Genomic DNA, 18,942 nt, shown 5'->3' on the forward strand with positions numbered 1-18,942 from the left:
TGTGTGTGTGTCTGTCCTGCAGTGGGTTGGCGCCCTGCCTGGGATTAGTTCCTGCCTTGTGCCCTGTGTTGGCTGGGATTGGCTCCAGCAGACCCCATGACCCTGTGTTCGGATTCAGCGGGTTGGAAAATGGATGGATGGATGTTTAAATAATGTGCTATTCTTCCCATATCTTATTGTTCCATTCCTCTGACAGTCCCGAATGAAACGTCAGGCAGTTATCACCCATCTAAAGGTATTTGCAAATCATATTTAGGGGAATACTGGAGTACGATCGTTCCATTTGTTGATCGTATGCTGCAGCTCTTGAATGCTTTCTAAGGATGTTACTGTAACAATAACAGAAAAGTCCATCTCTGTTGCTGTTTCTGTTACACTGACCTTTTCAACCAACCGGTCAAAACGAATTAGAATGAAATGGTGACATCACCAGCTCCACCAGTTCATAGAGATGGCAACACACGCGGGATGGAACGCCCCTTTCCCCAATTTTTCAGTTGGTTGGGGCCTTTAGATTACATTCACTTTCGGCATTATGCTCTTGAACCGAAAGCGAATGCTCTGGAGTTGGGTATTATTTAACCGATATGTATGTAATACGGTCGGGAGAAGCAGCCAAGCGAAATGCAATACGTTTTTGTTTTGCATTTTAAACAGGCACTACAATTGAATGCCGTAGTGAAAATCAAACGATTACCTTGGTCGATATGTTTTAATTATGACCCGATAACACCGTGCCAAAGTGGAATGCATCATGTGCTTATGCGTTATTGGGCAATGTAGTTAACAGACTGGATTGGATGAATTTTGGCACACAATCTTCCATACGTACTCATACTGATTACTGCAATGCAGTATATAACAAACACAATCAGTAAATATAACATTTTAACGTTAGACTCAACATGGAACGCTACATATTAGAAACATTTCGTGCAGCTGAAAAGGCTGCGAATCTATTGGTACGAGTGGTAAAGGTCCGTTAGGGTTCTGCAGAACGCAAGTCACATAAGTTTCCCTGAAGTGTCGCTTAAGTCTTTGGCAATACTCGTTGCCTTTCTAAGGACCACATTCCAACAAGCATACGAAATGTGCGTCGTGCATCGATTCTAGACTTTCCCCTATTAATAAGCTTTACTGACTGAGTCTATTTACAGGATTATTCCTTGGGAAGTCACACCACACGTCGGGAAACTCCAACGCCCGGACACATGCGCGCTGATGGGGATGACGTCACAACGTGGCGAATTTGGGTTGGAAGCGTAGAAGCGGGGTAAAGAGACAGAAGTAAGTGAGTGTGGCACAGTCGATCGGCTATTATTATTACCTACCAACCATGTCACTGACTCGCATTTTTAGTGTACACAATTGCTTTTGCCTTAGGGAAAGAACCATTTGTGTTATAAAACAATATATAGTAGAATGACTATAACATGGTATACTATTAAACGAGTATTTAGTTAAAAAATGTAAAAGTATTAGATAATTGCAGAAAATTAAAAAAAAAAACAACTGCATATCTTCTGCTTTACTCGCCCACCCCTGAACACATGGAACAGTCCTTGTATGGCGATGACAGCGTAACACGCACGCTGCTGAAGTTCCTAAAGGACTATAGAAAGTTTATCGATAATTTAAGGTGGTGATATAGAAACAGGGTTCACGAAGAAGACACTAGAATATGAGTTTTTATTCCGTGTAATAATATTGTTTTACTTGAAAGGTTTTCGAGTGTTTAGTCGAACGTTTTAGCTTGGAGAAGTATGGTAAGTCAGTTCACAACACTTGCATGCCTTTAAACGTGGTCCATTATATGGTGCCAGAAAGAGAGCTTGCTGTTTGTACTTTATTACAATAATGATTTAAAGTGGCAGTTTTTAAATACAAAAAAATACTCAAGACTGTCAGTCAAGAAAGATGTTGGTCACTCAAATACGACCAACACTCACTAAGTGTGTGTGCGCAGGATAGCACGACATTACTAAAGAGATTCTTTTATTAAAGTTGGAAATGAATTTCAAGCACAGGATTTTGTTGGGTTCATTATTATTATGGTTAATCCTCCACTTAAACAAGAAAACTAACTTACGGTAGAATTTAATTAATGAACTGAATTCACATTTTGGAAAATGAATGATTAAATGTGCTTCGCAAAACATGTATGAACAGAAACAATCACGGTGAGCACTGTATTCTGGCTATTTCGGCAGAGCTCAGAATAAGTTAACCGTTTTTTTTTTTTTTTACTTTATTGTTTACAGCCTCACAGAAAAAAGAAACGGTTTATTGACAAGAAAAATGCGGTAACATTTCACCTGGTTCATAGAAGTCAGCGAGACCCCTTAGCAGCTGATGAGACGGCCCCCCAGCACGTTCTTCTTCCTGCAAGGAAGGTAAGAAATTTTGAATGTGATAATGACTTCATCTTGAGCTGGAATTGTAGAATTTTGGTGTTTTGGACTCACTGTCAAGGGCCACGTGGTTATATTAAGAATGCAAATGTTTGCCGAGAGAATTAATTAACGCTGCAGTTATTTTTGTTGTGATGGCGGGCATGGAGTTATTTTGATGTGTATATAAAATTTAAGCTGGCGATGCTGCCTCTTGCTAGTGATATCGTCAAATGTACCACTGTCCATCTACACATGTACTATTCTATACAAGAAGGAGCTTTGGAAGAACTGTACATAGCATTCTTTAGCACCCTTTCATGACCTAGGCAATTGCTAGTTTCTAATATCCAGGTACATTTAATCATCAGTAGAAAGAGTGCCTTTATTTTTCTTTCATTCTTACAGATATACTTAATTGTTCTCAGGGAGTATTTTGTATCGTTTTGTGTGTTAATAATAAACTGGTTACTGTAATGGAAGGCTTGATCACTGCAAGGCTGAGAGAAAGCTTACAGCTGTCCAGGAGGACCCTTTGTAGCTAGATCAGCGGTTCTCAGAGTCGGTTAGGAGACCCATTGTGGCTGCAGGTTTTTGTTCCAACCAGCTCCTGTTTTAAATTAGAATCCTGGGCTAATTAAGTGAACTCTGATTTCACAGATTCTGAGTTTTGGGAACAATATAGAAATTAAGTTTGGTAAATACATATATATATATAGGCCGTTATAACGGGAATAATGTATTTTTTCTTTTTAACAATATTTTCATCTTGATTTTCATTCTAATTTTCCAGGTGTTCTAATTGTTTAATCCATTATTTTCTAATTAGTGGGTCTAACAGTTGCAGCCTTTGATTATTCGGTGTTGTTTGCCTGGATGTCTACTCTGTTCGTTTTAATTGTCATTATTAAGATACAGTGAAGGGAGCAAACTGCACAGAGAAAGGGTAAAATATAATGTAAGTAACAAAAGGAAATTAAGATTTAAATCTGTAGCCAAAATGGAAATATTTCTAAATATCATATAAATGTAAAAATTATGCCTCTGTGCTAATTAATTGAGATCAGTGTTATCAGTTGTCACCGATTATGAATCTGGTTGAAGCAAAAACCTGAAGCCACAGTGGGCCCCCAGGACCGAGTCTGAGAACCCCTGAGCTAGATGATATAACTGGTGTCTCCTTTAGCAAACTGTCAGAAAACGGTTTTAGTTCAGGTCCTGACAATGTCATTTTAGGGGTAATACCAGCTGTGTTTAAGAGCATCTGCCTGAACGAATTATTGAGAGAGTAATATCTTTTGGATATGCCTAGCCTAGGTGTATTAAAAAAATAAATAATAAATTATCATTGGTGTTTTAACTATGTATCGTTCCTCACAAAATTTGTTTAGAAATAAACATGTTAAGTGATAATTAAGAAATATGCCAGACCTGAAACTAGAAATTAATGTTCCCCCTACTGAAATATGCCAGACCTGAAACTAGAAATTAATGGTCCCCCAACTGTTGGCTTAAATAACTAATTTTCAAACATAATAAGCTATAGACATATAGCTGTAGAGCTGTTACTGATATTGGAATGATGGAGAGAGATTAAAATGTCTTTGTTCTATAAACATTGATTAAACACCATGAACCTACCAGACTTCTTTTTTTAGGGAAGAATTCTTTTAATTGAAATTGAACTATAATGACAAAGTGCACTATTGTAACTGTAATCTAATAGGCAAATCTGTTATTCTTTATTTCATATAATGCCTTTAACAGCACACTTGATCACAAGGAATATCAAAAGCAAACGAATACAATTAGAATCAACAAAATTACAAATATAGTACTTTAGAAAAATCAGTGCATTCAAATGTTTAAAGAAATTAGACTTTTTTTTATACTGTGTTAAAAAATGATCATAGTTACACACAAAGCAGGATAAAATGTTTTATGGCAGGTGCTGGTACTTAAACACTTTTGAATCAAATATTACTTGCTTTTGTTCATAATTCACATATCTGAAAGTAGCTTTTGGTCAACATCAGAGTAAATCAATACACTTCATGATGTGTCAGACATTATGGCAATTCAGATGACTGCAGTAAGGTGCTGCCTAATTTTACTGTTATGCTAATAAAACTTATATAAATTTTATGTGTTCGTGATATGCACTACCACTGTTTGACTCACTAAAATCACGTAACTGGTGCTTTGGCATTGTCTTTTATTATTTATTATCTGACCACTGGAGGTCTCTTCGAGGAAGTGTAATTAGATAATCCTGGATCACAGAATGAAGTCTTACTTGCTTTAGTGTGATTTTGCACCAGTGGATTAGCCAGGGCACCGGCTTTAATCATCTCACATAATCCAGGATTGGTTGATCTGAATTAATGCATGTTCACAGCCAAATTTACACGCCCTTATGAGCCAATCACTGAACATCCGATCAACCACAGACTACAAGTCTGAGAGTCGGGGGAACAACCTTCATGCCAGTAGAGCAAAAGATGCCAGTGGCAGTGTGTGAAGATTATCAGCACATCCCGCAAAGTAAGAGCAATGCAGTGGCTAAGGAAAGGGTGATGGCATGGTGGAATACCACTGAAAGAATAAATGCATTAAACAGTTAATTGGTGAAATCAGTGTAAACTTTGCATATTTACATGTTGCATTGTGCAAAATGTAACCATGGCGATTATGTTTTACTTGAAATGTTATATTCCCTCAAGTAAGCATTGTATTCCATTTTTGCAGTTTTAATATCCTAAAAAATGTTTAAACAAGACCCATGCCATTTTTGTTTTGTTATTTTTTAAGTTGAGGTTCCTTCTTCACAAACATCGTATATATGCATTTGTTATGCCAAATTTTGTTCTGAAGTTAAGAACTTTTTGTCAATTAAAAAAAATATTCCTGTGCTACTGGCTATTGGAAGGTATTGAGCATGAATGAATCACTTAAAATCTTACCTAATATATCCATTTTCAAGCCAAGACAGGTGTTGAGTATTGACAACCTATGCAAATCACCTACATTACAGTTAGGTTCATAAATATTTGGACAGAGACAACTTTTTTCTAATTTTGGTTCTGTACATTACCACAATGAATTTTAAATGAAACAACTCAGATGCAGTTGAAATGCAAACTTTCAGCTTTAATTCAGTGGGGTGAACAAAACGATTGCATAAAAATGTGAGGCAACTAAAACATTTTTTGAACACAATCACTTCATTTCAGGGGCTCAAAAGTAATTGGACAAATTAAATAACTGGAAATAAAATGTTCATTTCTAATACTTGGTTGAAAACCCTTTGCTGGCAATGACAGCCTGGAGTCTTGAACTCATGGACATCACCAGATGCTGGGTTTCCTCCTTTTTAATGCTCTGCCAGGCCTTTACTGCAGCGGCTTTCAGTTGCTGTTTGTCTGTGGGCCTTTCTGTCTGAAGTTTAGTCTTCAACAAGTGAAATGCATGCTCAATTGGGTTAAGATCAGGTGACTGACTTGGCAATTCAAGAATTTTCCACTTCTTTGCTTTAATAAACTCCTGGGTTGCTTTGGCTGTATGTTTTGGGTCATTGTCCATCTGTATCATGAAACGCCGCCCAATCAGTTTGACTGCATTTAGCTGGATTTGAGCAGACAGTATGTCTCTGAACACCTCAGAATTCATTCGGCTGCTTCTGTCCTGTGTCACATCATCAATAAACACTAGTGTCCCAGTGCCACTGGCAGGCATGCACGCCCAAGCCATCACACTGCCTCCACCGTGTTTTACAGATGATGTGGTATGCTTTGGATAATTAGCTGTTCCACACCTTCTCCATACTTTTTTATTGCCATCATTCTGGTAGAGGTTGATCTTGGTTTCAACTGTCCAAAAAATGTTTTTCCAGAACTGTGCTGGCTTTTTCAGATGTTCTTTAGCAAAGTCCAATCTAGCCTTTCTATTCTTGGGGCTTATGAGTGGCTTGCACCTTGCAGTGTACCTTCTGTATTTACTTTCATGCAGCCTTCTCTTTATGGTAGACTTGGATATCGATATGCCTATCCCCTGGAGAGTGTTGTTCACTTGGTTTGCTGTTGTGAAGGGGTTTCTCTTCACCATGGAAATGATTCTGCGATCATCCACCACTGTTGTCTTCTGTGGATGTCCAGGTCTTTTTGCGTTGCTGAGTTCACCAGTGCTTGCTTTCTTTCTTAGGATGTACCAAACTGTAGATTTTGCCACTCGTAATATTATAGCATGGGATGGGTTTTTTCTATTTTCGCAGCTTAAGGATGGCTTCTTTCACCTGCATGGAGTGCTCCTTTGACCGCATGTTGTCTGTTCACAGCAAAATCTTCCACATGAAAGCACCACACCTCAAATCAACTCCAGGCCTTTTATCTGCTTAATTGATAATGACATAACAACAGACTTGCCCACACCTGCTCGTGAAATAGCATTTGAGTCAATTGTCCAATTACTTTTGAGCCCCTGAATTGAAGGGATTGTGTTAAAAAATGCATTGTGGTAATGTACAGATCCAAAATTAGAAAAAAGTTGTCTCTGTCCTAATATTTATGGACCTAACTGTATTTTTTTTTTTCTTTATTTCGCCTTATACAATTTCTTGTATTAGGAATTTGGTAGTTTTCGCATACCCCTTGGGGTCAGAGCGCAGGGTCAGCCATTGTACAGCGCCCCTGGAGCAATTACAGGTTAAGGGCCTTGCTCAAGGGCCCAGCAGAGCAGTGGCCTTTTGGCAGTGACAGGGATTCGAACCGTCAACCTTCGGGATACCAGCGCAGCTCCTTAGCCTCAGAGCCACCACTCCGCCCAACTGTATGTATGTGAATCTGCTGATTCTGATACTGATTCCATTTTTTTTTCTTTATCTATTTAAAAAAGCTTTTACACTAAGTTCCTGCATAACCAGATGTGGGTAATCCTTGTGTTCTATATTAAGGTGTTAACTTTGGTATATGTATAATCTAAACTATAGACCACAGGTGTTACTTGTTAATTTTGTATTAGAAAATGAAATTCTTTAGGCATATTTTTCAGTGACTACAAAATTACTGCAATAATTACTGCGGAGGAAACCCACGCAGACACGGGGAGAACATGCAAACTCCACGCAGGGAGGACCCGGGAAGCAAACCCAGGTCCCCAGGCCTCCCAAATGCGAGGCAGCAGCGCTACCCACTGTGCAATCGTGCCGCCCGTGCTTCCTACATTGGTTCTATATTCTGAAAGAATGAAGGGTAATTGGATTTTTAGTGTAATGATGGTAGGTTGTATTAACTGAGGCACAGAGCAAGGAATATAAATAAGTACTGCAAGATTTTATTTCTATTGCAGACCAGGCTTGTGGATATTCATCAATTAGTGTCTATGTCCAGGACTTTATAGCTTATACAGTGGTGTGAAAAACTATTTGCCCCCTTCCTGATTTCTTATTCTTTTGCATGTTTGTCACACAAAATGTTTCTGATCATCAAACACATTTAACCATTAGTCAAATATAACACAAGTAAACACAAAATGCAGTTTGTAAATGGTGGTTTTTATTATTTAGGGAGAAAAAAAAATCCAAACCTACATGGCCCTGTGTGAAAAAGTAATTGCCCCCTGAACCTAATAACTGGTTGGGACACCCTTAGCAGCAATAACTGCAATCAAGCGTTTGCGATAACTTGCAATGAGTCTTTTACAGCGCTCTGGAGGAATTTTGGCCCACTCATCTTTGCAAAATTGTTGTAATTCAGCTTTATTTGAGGGTTTTCTAGCATGAACCGCCTTTTTAAGGTCATGCCATAGCATCTCAATTGGATTCAGGTCAGGACTTTGACTAGGCCACTCCAAAGTCTTCATTTTGTTTTTCTTCAGCCATTCAGAGGTGGATTTGCTGGTGTGTTTTGGGTCATTGTCCTGTTGCAGCACCCAAGATCGCTTCAGCTTGAGTTGACGAACAGATGGCCGGACATTCTCCTTCAGGATTTTTTGGTAGACAGTAGAATTCATGGTTCCATCTATCACAGCAAGCCTTCCAGGTCCTGAAGCAGCAAAACAACCCCAGACTATCACACTACCACCACCATATTTTACTGTTGGTATGATGTTCTTTTTCTGAAAATGCTGTGTTCCTTTTACGCCAGATGTAACGGGACATTTGCCTTCCAAAAAGTACAACTTTTGTCTCATCAGTCCACAAGGTATTTTCCCAAAAGTCTTGGCAATCATTGAGATGTTTCTTAGCAAAATTGAGACGAGCCCTAATGTTCTTTTTGCTTAACAGTGGTTTGCGTCTTGGAAATCTGCCATGCAGGCCGTTTTTGCCCAGTCTCTTTCTTATGGTGGAGTCGTGAACACTGACCTTAATTGAGGCAAGTGAGGCCTGCAGTTCTTTAGACGTTGTCCTGGGGTCTTTTGTGACCTCTCGGATGAGTCGTCTCTGCGCTCTTGGGGTAATTTTGGTCGGCCGGCCACTCCTGGGAAGGTTCACCACTGTTCCATGTTTTTACCATTTGTGGATAATGGCTCTCACTGTGGTTCGCTGGAGTCCCAAAGCTTTAGAAATGGCTTTATAACCTTTACCATACTGATAGATCTCAATTACTTTTGTTCTCATTTGTTCCTGAATTTCTTTGGATCTCGGCATGATGTCTAGCTTTTGACGTGCTTTTGGTCTACTTCTCTGTGTCAGGCAGCTCCTATTTAAGTGATTTCTTGATTGAAACAGGTGTGGCAGTAATCAGGCCTGGGGGTGGCTACGGAAATTGAACTCAGGTGTGATACACCACAGTTAGGTTATTTTTTAACAAGGGGGCAATTACTTTTTCACACAGGGCCATGTAGGTTTGGATTTTTTTTCTCCCTAAATAATAAACACCATCATTTAAAAACTGCATTTTGTGTTTACTTGTGTTATATTTGACTAATGGTTAAATGTGTTTGATGATCAGAAACATTTTGTGTGACAAACATGCAAAAGAATAAGAAATCAGGAAGGGGGCAAATAGTTTTTCACACCACTGTATATTTGCTGCCCAGTAATAACATTGAAAGTTGGGGAATGCCATGCCCCCATCTGCTTTAGGTCATTGTGGAGTTGCCCTTTGGATATGTGATGTTTCAAATTCCAAATAAATGAAGTTATGATTAAGTCTAGTTTCTTAAAAAAATTATTTGTTATTGTATATAGGAATGCTTTGAAATGGGAAGAGCAACCAGGAAGGAAGGATTATTGTAACAATGTTGATTCTGCTGGATAGCTTAAGGTGGTGGGTAGACCATCTAGTCATGTCTTCTTTAATTTTTTCCATGCAGACAGCAAAATTTTGTTGAAAAAGGGCTTTATATTTACTTGTGATATCTACCCCTAGATATTTAAACTGATCTGCTAAAATAAATGGGTAGATTTCTAGTCTGATATTACATGCTAGAGAATTCACTGGAAAAAGCATGCTTTTGTTCAAATTGATTTTAAGTTCAGATATCTTTTGAAAATCTGCCAATGCTTTTAGGACTACTGACACAGAATTGTGTGGGTCTGATATGTACAGTACCATATCTTCTGCATATAGTAATATTTTCTGTTCAGGTCTTTCTCTGAAAATCCCCTTTATCTCTGATGCGTTTTGAAAGTATATAGCCAATGGTTCAATGGTGATTGCAAAGGAGGAAAGGGGCATCCTTGTCAAGTACTGTACCATGTTCTAGTTTGAAGTTCTCTGAAATAATGTTGTTAATACGAACTGAGGCTTCTGGACTAGTATAAAGTAGTTTGATCCATGCACATATGTTTGAGCCGAACCCAAATTTGTGCAGTGTGGTGAATAGGTGGTCCCATTCAACCATATCAAATTCTTTTTCTGTATCTAAAGATAATAGGATCTCTGGGTGTTAAATATAATGGGTTAATATATTATATTAAACAAACGTAAAATGTTAGAAGTCAAGTATCTTCCTTTAATAAATCCTATTTGGTTTTGTATTATTACTGAAGAAAGCACTTTCTCAATCCTTCTGGCTAGAACTTTGGAGAGTATCTTGAGATCGTTATTCAGAAGGTAGATTGGTCTGCATGATGCACATTGTAGTAGGTCCTTGTTCTTCTTAGGAAAGATGGTAATTAATACTTGGCGAAAAGTTTGAGATAGAATTTTTTTGTGTGTAGCTTCTGTAAACATTGCTAATAATAATGGAGCTAACCTATTTAAAAAATTTTATAAAATTTCACTGGGTAAACATCAGGGCCAGCTAATTTCCTACTTCAGTGAGTGAGTTTATAGCATCTAGTAATTCTGAAAGTGTCAGAGGTTTATCCAGTTCTGCAGTACTAAGAGTATCCACCTATGGTATCTATAATAAATCAAACTCATTAGATTGTGTCTTATCTTCTTTAAATTGAGTAGAATATAGGGACTTGTAGTACTCTCTAAATGTCAGTTATATTTTTATGGTCAATAATTTTATCTCCGTCTGTGTTGTTAATTGCTGTTAGTGCATTACAGTCTCCCTACTTGTTGATTTGTTGGGTTAAGATCATATTGGCCTGTTCTCCATGTTCAAGAACCATAGTCAAGAGGTAAAATTTTTATTGCAAAATCTGTCTTTTCCTATAGAGTGCCTCATTTGGAGACTTGGCCTATTGTAGCTGGTAATTTCGCTGATTAACTCAAACTCCTTCTTGGTTTACAGTTTGTTTTTATGAGAAAGGTATGAAATCATCTCCCCGCTTAATAATGCCTTCAGAGTTTCCCAGAGTATACCTGCTGAAACCTCTGAGGATGCATTTGTCTCAAGAAAATAATAATAACTTTGATTGGATATGAATACTGTACAGTTCTCATCAGCTAGTGACAGGGGGTTAAGACACCAGCTACGAGATGAGTGTGTAGGACGTAGAAATTTATGCTCCATAATCAAAGGGGCATGGTCAGAGATAATGATAGTGTTGTACTTACAAGATTTGATTGTGGGCAAAAAATTGTCTATGAGGAAATAATCAGTTCTTGAGTAACAGTGATGTACGGGTGAGAAGAAGAAGTATGCTGTTAGGTTAGGATTTAACAACCTCCATTACATGTTATCACCGTTGTATCTGAGGATCTATCCAAGTCTGGAAAGTCTCCGGCCATTATAATTTTGTGAGTGTTCACATTGGGGATAGATGCAAATACATTTTGGAAGAAAGCTGTATCATCCACATTAGGTGCATATATATTGATCAAAATAATTTTAGTATTAGATTAATGGTTTTCTTTGTATAGCTAGAGTGAAAAATTTGGCCAGACCGCTCTCTTTGCAGCTGAAACTGGTCCTTGTGAGGTGTCTGGAATTGTGTAGGGTGAAAAATATAACATTATTTGGAATACGTGTGTTCCATGTCTACAGCGATCTGGGTAGTAGTAGGATTACAGAAAATGAGAGGCAAGAAATGGTGAACACATAACAAAAAAAACAAACTTTTTTAATGTTATAGAAATAATGACAAAATGCTGACATGAACTGTTTACTGTGTGAAGACTGAAGTCCAAATATCAAATAAACTTCCACAAGAGGTATAGCAAAACAAGTGTGCTTTTATTCAAGAATATAACCAAAGAAAAAGAAATCATTCAATTTACATGTTGCTGTCAATGAGTAAAAACCAAAGCCTAAATATCAATTGACACAAAGCCGACATGTCTGCTTGGCTGGTGTAGAGATAAGAACTACTGCCTTGTAATTAAGAGGCTGTGGATTCAAGCCTGGGTTCTCCCCATTTTGAGTAGTGAGCTGCTATTATTATTACAGTGGTGCCTCAGTTTGCAAAAAGCATAATTCGTTACTGAAACATGCTTGTAATCCAAAGCACTCGTATATCAAAGCGAATTTCCCCATAAGAAATGATTCGTTCTATAACCCAAAAATATTCATATAAAAATGACTAATACATAATATAAAGTAAAAATATGTAAAACAAATTAACCTGCACTTTACCTTTGAAAAGAATCATGGCTGGAGTAGGGAGACTAGAGAGACGAGAGGAGGAGGAGGGTTATTTCACTCTAACAAAATCACTGCTGTTGGCTCACTGCAATCTTTTTCTTGTTTTGCGACTTTTGCCTGAAGAGTCACTACACTTGGACACAAAATTTTAAAAAATGCTTTACGCACTGTAAGGAGTCTGAACTCTTTGGGTGGGGGGAATCCCAAAACGGGACGACATGCGGAAGAGTGTCCTGAAGCAACCGCAGGCTCCCAAGCGCTGTAGCAGTTTGCCGTAAAAGCGAAAATCTGAAAAGATCACGCCGTTGATGGGTGATGCAAGGGAACAGTATTACGTGGCCATTAACCTAGTCATGACCCTACCGGATTGCTGTGTCTGTGTATAGGAGAGCGGTAGATCCTGCTACAATAAATAACCGTGCTGTTCCTGTTTCAAGTTGAATAAAGCTGGTAAAGTACTGAGACTCAGCCTCGTGCTTTGGGGTGCATGACTGGGACTCGCATGTTACAGCACACACACGTGGTCACAATGCTGTAGTAAACATTATATGCTCGTACGGATGTTAACTATATGAGTGAGGCACACTGACTGACACCGAGCATGGGAGATGATTACCCACAATCCCATGGCAATACAGAGAGAGAAGAACCATCGGCTCAGTTGTGATCACGTGATGCTCGGCCAACATAGTGTATACGGACTACTCGTATTGCTAGACCTCACTTGTTTATCGAGTTAAAATTTATTAAAAAATTTAGCTCATCTTGCAAAATGCTTGCAAACTAAGTTACTCGCAATCCAAAGTTTTACTGTACTGCTTTATATATAAACATCTATGTGTGGAAGTGAGTGTATGTGTCTGTCTGCCCAGCCTGGAAGTGCGAGGCTACAGCATGAAGCTGAAACAGCAGGCAAGACGGCCACAAGTTAACGAGTCGGAAGAAGAAAAAAGGACGATTACAGCATGAAGCTGAAAGAAAGTGACTCCGTCGCCAAAGGGAAACAACCGAGGAAAGACAAACGAGAGAGAAACTCACTTAGCCGCTGATGGACAAGGGGGGCAATCACATCCGCAAACCGAAACCGCCGACTCTGCATTTCAATTTTTTTTTCTGACAATTAAAATAGTTTCTAGGAGCTCAGGCTTTTTAGAACACGGGCTTACACGGCTGGTTATACAGTATAATAAAAATGTACATTTGATTTGAGTCTGTAACACCCGGTGTAAATATTTGCTACTTGCAAAACATATTGCTGAAGGGATATAAGCAGATACACAAATGCTGGTGAATCATGTCGTCTTGGTATCTTGTTGCAACTTGAATTTTTTGTTATTCAGTTTTATACTTGAACTAGGGGATTCCCCCCTGCTCGCCACATCGTGTCTGTGCCGCTCTCGTTGTGAAGAGGGGGGCTGAACGCACCCCGAGGAGACTCGGTCGCTCCTCCAAAACCTCCTCTTAAACGGTGATACAATGAGAAACAAATAGGTTTTGTTTTTTTTTGTTTTTTTGCCACCTCTTTGCTCGATCAGCTGCTGGCTTGCTGCTGCTGCCGTGCCATGTGATCTGCATCTTACATGGTGCTTCGAACATTTAAAAGCCAGTACAGCAGCTGTCCTACTTTTTGTGTTTAATTTCCAGCCCTGGGTGTGGTTAAATCTTTTGGCACAAAGTTCCATCTTGCTGGACACATTATTCATATTTTTAGTTTATAATTTAAAAACGGAATAAGAATCTGAAAATCTAACAACATCACATTAAAGTTCGATAAATTCTGAAAAGAATAATATATACAGTGGAACCTCGAGATACGATCACCTCTGTATACAAGAAATTCAAAATACGAGGAAAGTATGAGCGAAAATTTCTGATCTAAATGCGAGCATTGGCTCGCGTAACGAGCCACGAGCCAGGCTGTGGGTATAGCTCTCAGCTTAGCGAGGGGGCGTGGTAGCAGTTGCGAGCCGCGATCTGCGGTGTCTGCGTTTCTCACTTAAGTGCACAGGTGGGAAACTGCCCACATCCATGATTGTTCCTGTGGCTGATGGGCTGCAGCTGCCATGTCCTCCCCGCATATATAGAGAAGCGCGAGCTGGTTAAGGGGGAGAAGAAGTGAGAGGAGAGAGAGAGAGAGAGCAGGCGGGCGGGCGGCCAGGAGAGCAGGCTCGCGTGTAGCTGAACAGTGAGCTGAACAGGCGAGCCAAACAGCTGAAGCAGGACGGTGTACAGAAGGTCAGCTGCATTAAGAGTGTCTCGCCTGTTGCAGAGCCCGCAGGTGAGACGCTAACAGAGAAGAAGCACCGGGGATTGTCGTCTGTTTTTTAAAGACTGCATCCTTTTGACGTTTTAACCTCGTGTTAAAGGATTGTTATTCTTGTGTATTTTAAACCTCCACTTCACAACTGTTTTAAGGATTATTTATTTAAACATTTATTGAATGCTCTACTGCACTTTGGACACCTGTTTTGATTCTTTTAATAATCAGTTATATTATTTACCAGTGTTATTTATTAAAGGTAGACTACAGTATATATAATTTATCAGTGTTATTTGTTAGGAAAATTGATTTTTATGTTAATATATTTGGGGTGCGGAACGGATTAACTGGATTTCCATTGTTTTCAATGGGGAAGTTTGTTCTAGATACGAGAAATTCACTATACAAGCTCAGTGCTGGAACGAATTAAACTCGTATCTAGAGGTTCCACTGTATATATATATGTAGGTTTTAAAATAAGCCAGATTTAAAGCGTGACAAAAAACATGACATAAACGATGTCACCATTGCACTTTTAGGCTTAGGATTTTATATATAATATATATAGTAGATAAACACACACTTGTTTTGTTGTGACAGTGTTTATTTTAAAATTCCAGTACAGTAATCCCTCCTCTATTGTGGGGGTTGCGTTCCAGACCCCCCCGCGAAAGGTGAAAATCCGTGAAGTAGAAACCATATGTTTATATGGTTATTTTTATATTGTCATGCTTGGGTCACAGATTTGCACAGAAACACAGGAGGTTGTAGACAGGAACTTTATTCAAACACTGCAAGTAAACATTTGTCTCTTTTTCAAAAGTTTAAACTGTGCTCCATAACAAGACAGAGATGACAGTTCCGTCTCACAATTAAAAGAATGCAAACATATCTTCCTCTTCAAAGGAGTGCGCGTCAGGAGCAGATAATGTCAGAGAGATAGACAGAAAAAAGCAAACAATCAGAAATCAATAGGGCTGTTTGGCTTTTAAGTATGCGAAGCACCGCCGGACAACGCAGCTGCTAGGAAGGGAGCAATGTTAAGGTAGCCTTTCAGCATTTTTTTAGAGGAGCGTCCGTATCGTCTAGTGGTGCGAACAACCCCCCCCCCCCCTCCCCCACACGCCCTCCGTCAGGAGCACAGAATGTCAGAGCGAGAGAGAGACAGAGAAAAACCAAAAAATTAAAAATCAATACGTGCCGTTGGAGCTTTTAAGTATGCGAAGCACCATGCAGGAAGCATATCGCTTGACAAAAGAGCCACATTTAAGCCCAGCAAGGAAGAGAGCAATGTGAAGGTAATCTTTCAATGTTTTTTGAGGTGTGGCCATATCTTCTAGGGGTGCGAACAGCCCCTGTGCTCACAACATATTTGAGGAGTTTTATTTAATACATAATACATGCTCTGATTGGGTAGTTTCTCAGCCATCTGTCAATAGCGTCCCTTGTATGAAATCAACTGGGCAAACCAACTGAGGAAGCATGTACCAGAAATTAAAAGACCCATTGTCCGCAGAAATCCGCGAACCAGCAAAAAATCTGCGATATATATTTAAATATGCTTACATATAAAATCCGCGATAGAGTGAAGCCGCGAAAGTCGAAGAGTGATATAGCGAGGGATTACTGTAACTACCTGAATGACATCAAATCTGTAGCTGTTACTCTTTCGCATTCAGTGTTGCTTATAGTCATGTCCACACTCTGCTGATCATGAATTGTTAGTTTATTATGCATTTTATTTTTTGAAAAATTCCAAATTATCCATTATTTTCTTCAGAATTATTTTGGTAGTGATTCTGAGGTGACAAAGGTGGTATCAGTACCCAAGTCAAAGTATTAGTATCAATCCAACACTATTGTATATAAAGCTGAATTTCTTTCTATCTGTTAGAGAATCACACGATAGCCACCGCACCTATTCTTACAAAACTTTGCAGGTGTTTCTGGTATAGTCTCACTTAGAATGTAGCTAGTAAAATTTTACATTTTATGCATGCAAAATCTTTATTAAAAAAAAAAAGAGAGAGAACCTCAGTAAAAGTTGTCATTTTTGTGTAACCATTGTGCCTTTTAACCTCAACATCTTCAAAGCAAAACATGTTACCAACATGATTTTTACTTCAAACCAATTACAACTGATTGCAGAACAAGACAATGCAAATTTCATGTGTTTAGGTTACCTTCAATAATTATTGCACTTTTGAATATTTATGCATGTTGGAAAAAGAACAAGATTTCTAAGTTGCCTACTAAGTAATTCTCTAATTGATTGAATCAAAAAATTGTTCTTTTTGACTCATTTGTAACAAGATCTGTGCTTGATCTGGAGTAACAGAAGTCCTTTTAGACAGTTGGAGTAAGGGGGCATCTTTTTGGGATCTGCCAGCAGCACTGCTCAGAGGGGGGGAGGAGGAGTGTGTGTGTGTCACTCATTTGTCTCACAGCGATTGATTTTTACATTACAAATGTAGTGCATTCTTTATGGCTGTTACTGAACTACTGAGATAATTGCTACTACTGCTCTATGAAGTGTTCTTTGTAGCAATATGACTTGTGTTTCTAAAAATATTAACCTAGTTTTGTAGTAAACTTTCTGTATGTGTCTTTCTGCCTCAGTGAGTAGATCATAAGTGTCATTTTTTATTTTACACATGTAACATACATTTTAGCACTCTTCCAGGTGAACAGCAATTACATTCATAATTTTGAAATAAGACAGTTCAAAAATTATTAGGAGGGAAAAAGCTTCCATAATATAAAGAGAAGAACAATGAACTTCTTAAAAAGATCAATGATAAGAATCCTCACAATAAACCATGTGCTTTTATTGTACTGGCCTTTCATAGGAAACAATAAGACGGTGACTTGGAAGAGCTAAGACACAGTAAAGAGCAATTAAATTGCCACTGATACACATTACATTCTTAATCATTTGTACCGGTGCACCGTAGTGGCAGTTTCCCAGGAAATTGTGTTCTAATCTATACCATGTAGAAAAATGTCTAACTTCAAAAATTATAATCTTTTTAATATGCTTTTCTGGCACCTTTTGTCTGGATCCTTTCTTGAGCTTTGGCACTGTTTTGTTATTAAACTGAAATCCAATATTTTGTCTCATCCACTTTCTCTAGCATTTTATAATGCTTCTTTTTGTATCGAGTTTCCAGAATTCCTTTTCTCACATTTTGCTTTGCCCACATTGGTGTTTCTGACTCCTGTGTGAAATGATCTCTCTGTATGTAGAGTGTATTTTTTCCATGTTCTTTGTCAGGTCTTTCCCATGTTTATGCATTTAAAGTGGTTGTGCTTAAATTTCATTCTCTTTTATTAATTTTAGTCTAGTCTAATTCATAGATTTTTTCATTTATCCTTAAAGGCAGATGTGGAAAACAGAAAGGAAGAGCAGAGAAAGTATGGAGTATTCTTCGATGATGACTATGATTACCTACAGCATCTAAGAGAAGCCTCCTGTACAGCAGAGCTGGTATCCAATAAATTGCCTCAACATGAAAGTCGAATTGTCATCACTGAAGATGGTGTACTGGGAACAGAGACAGAAACAGTTCCAGTAAGATATTGCAGATATATTTTTGTTACTGTTTACTTGCTGAGTCTAAAAGTGTGCACATTAGGAGCAAAAACTTAAAAGCTGTACTCCAGGCATGGACACATGCACATGGGTTTTTTGTTTATTTACACTGGTTTCTTTCCAATCTCTTACTGGTGTGAGTAATTTGCATGTTTCTTTCTTTTCTTTTAAAGGCTGCTTCTCTTAGATTGCCCTCATCTGTATTTGCCTCAGAGTTTGAAGAGGAAGTAGGATTGTTGAATAAAGCAGCACCAGTGTCTGGTAATCATTCTTTATATTCAGATTTCTTATGTGAAATTGCATGCATCACATACATTGTGGAGACTGGCTCGGACATAGACAGGCAGACACACTCATGTCCCGGATGTGTTCCAGGTGTGCACCAGCAATCCCGCGAACACGCCCCAGTGTGGCGGAAATGCCGGCTGTCCTCCTGGAAGCACTCCAGGTGTTCCCTCTCTTCTTCCCCCCAGCACTTCCTGGTGTGGCAGAAGTACTGGGGTCCAGGGTCCTTCAGGCAGGTGACCACGGGCCCCTACAGGGTTGGGCTTCCAAGCCCTGTACCCGTGGCCCCCAATACAACCAGGGTGGACGCCCCCTCGCGGTCTGGAGGAGGAATGAGCCCTCCTCCTGTCTTCCTGGGCGTCCCGGACGGGGCTCGCCACAGTGCCCCATCGCCAGTGAAGACACGTCAGTCTGAGCGACACAACCCGTGAGGGCAG

General features: G+C 39.0%; 1 protein-coding gene across 1 annotated transcript in view; it reads left to right on the forward strand.

Annotated features, from left to right (window-relative positions):
• The first annotated feature begins 1,531 nt into the window (after positions 1–1,531).
• The window catches only part of ltv1 (LTV1 ribosome biogenesis factor), a 58,927-nt gene continuing 41,516 nt past the window's right edge, over positions 1,532–18,942 (forward strand). The window contains exons 1-4 of the mRNA XM_028797303.2: positions 1,532–1,766; positions 2,262–2,393; positions 18,008–18,199; positions 18,394–18,481. Of these exons, the coding sequence (XP_028653136.1) occupies positions 1,764–1,766; positions 2,262–2,393; positions 18,008–18,199; positions 18,394–18,481 (415 nt within the window). The 5' untranslated portion in view covers positions 1,532–1,763. The remainder of the gene's footprint in view (positions 1,767–2,261; positions 2,394–18,007; positions 18,200–18,393; positions 18,482–18,942) is intronic.

This window comes from Erpetoichthys calabaricus, chromosome 3, assembly GCF_900747795.2.
Source record: "Erpetoichthys calabaricus chromosome 3, fErpCal1.3, whole genome shotgun sequence".
NCBI classification, from domain to species: Eukaryota; Metazoa; Chordata; class Cladistia; order Polypteriformes; family Polypteridae; genus Erpetoichthys; species Erpetoichthys calabaricus.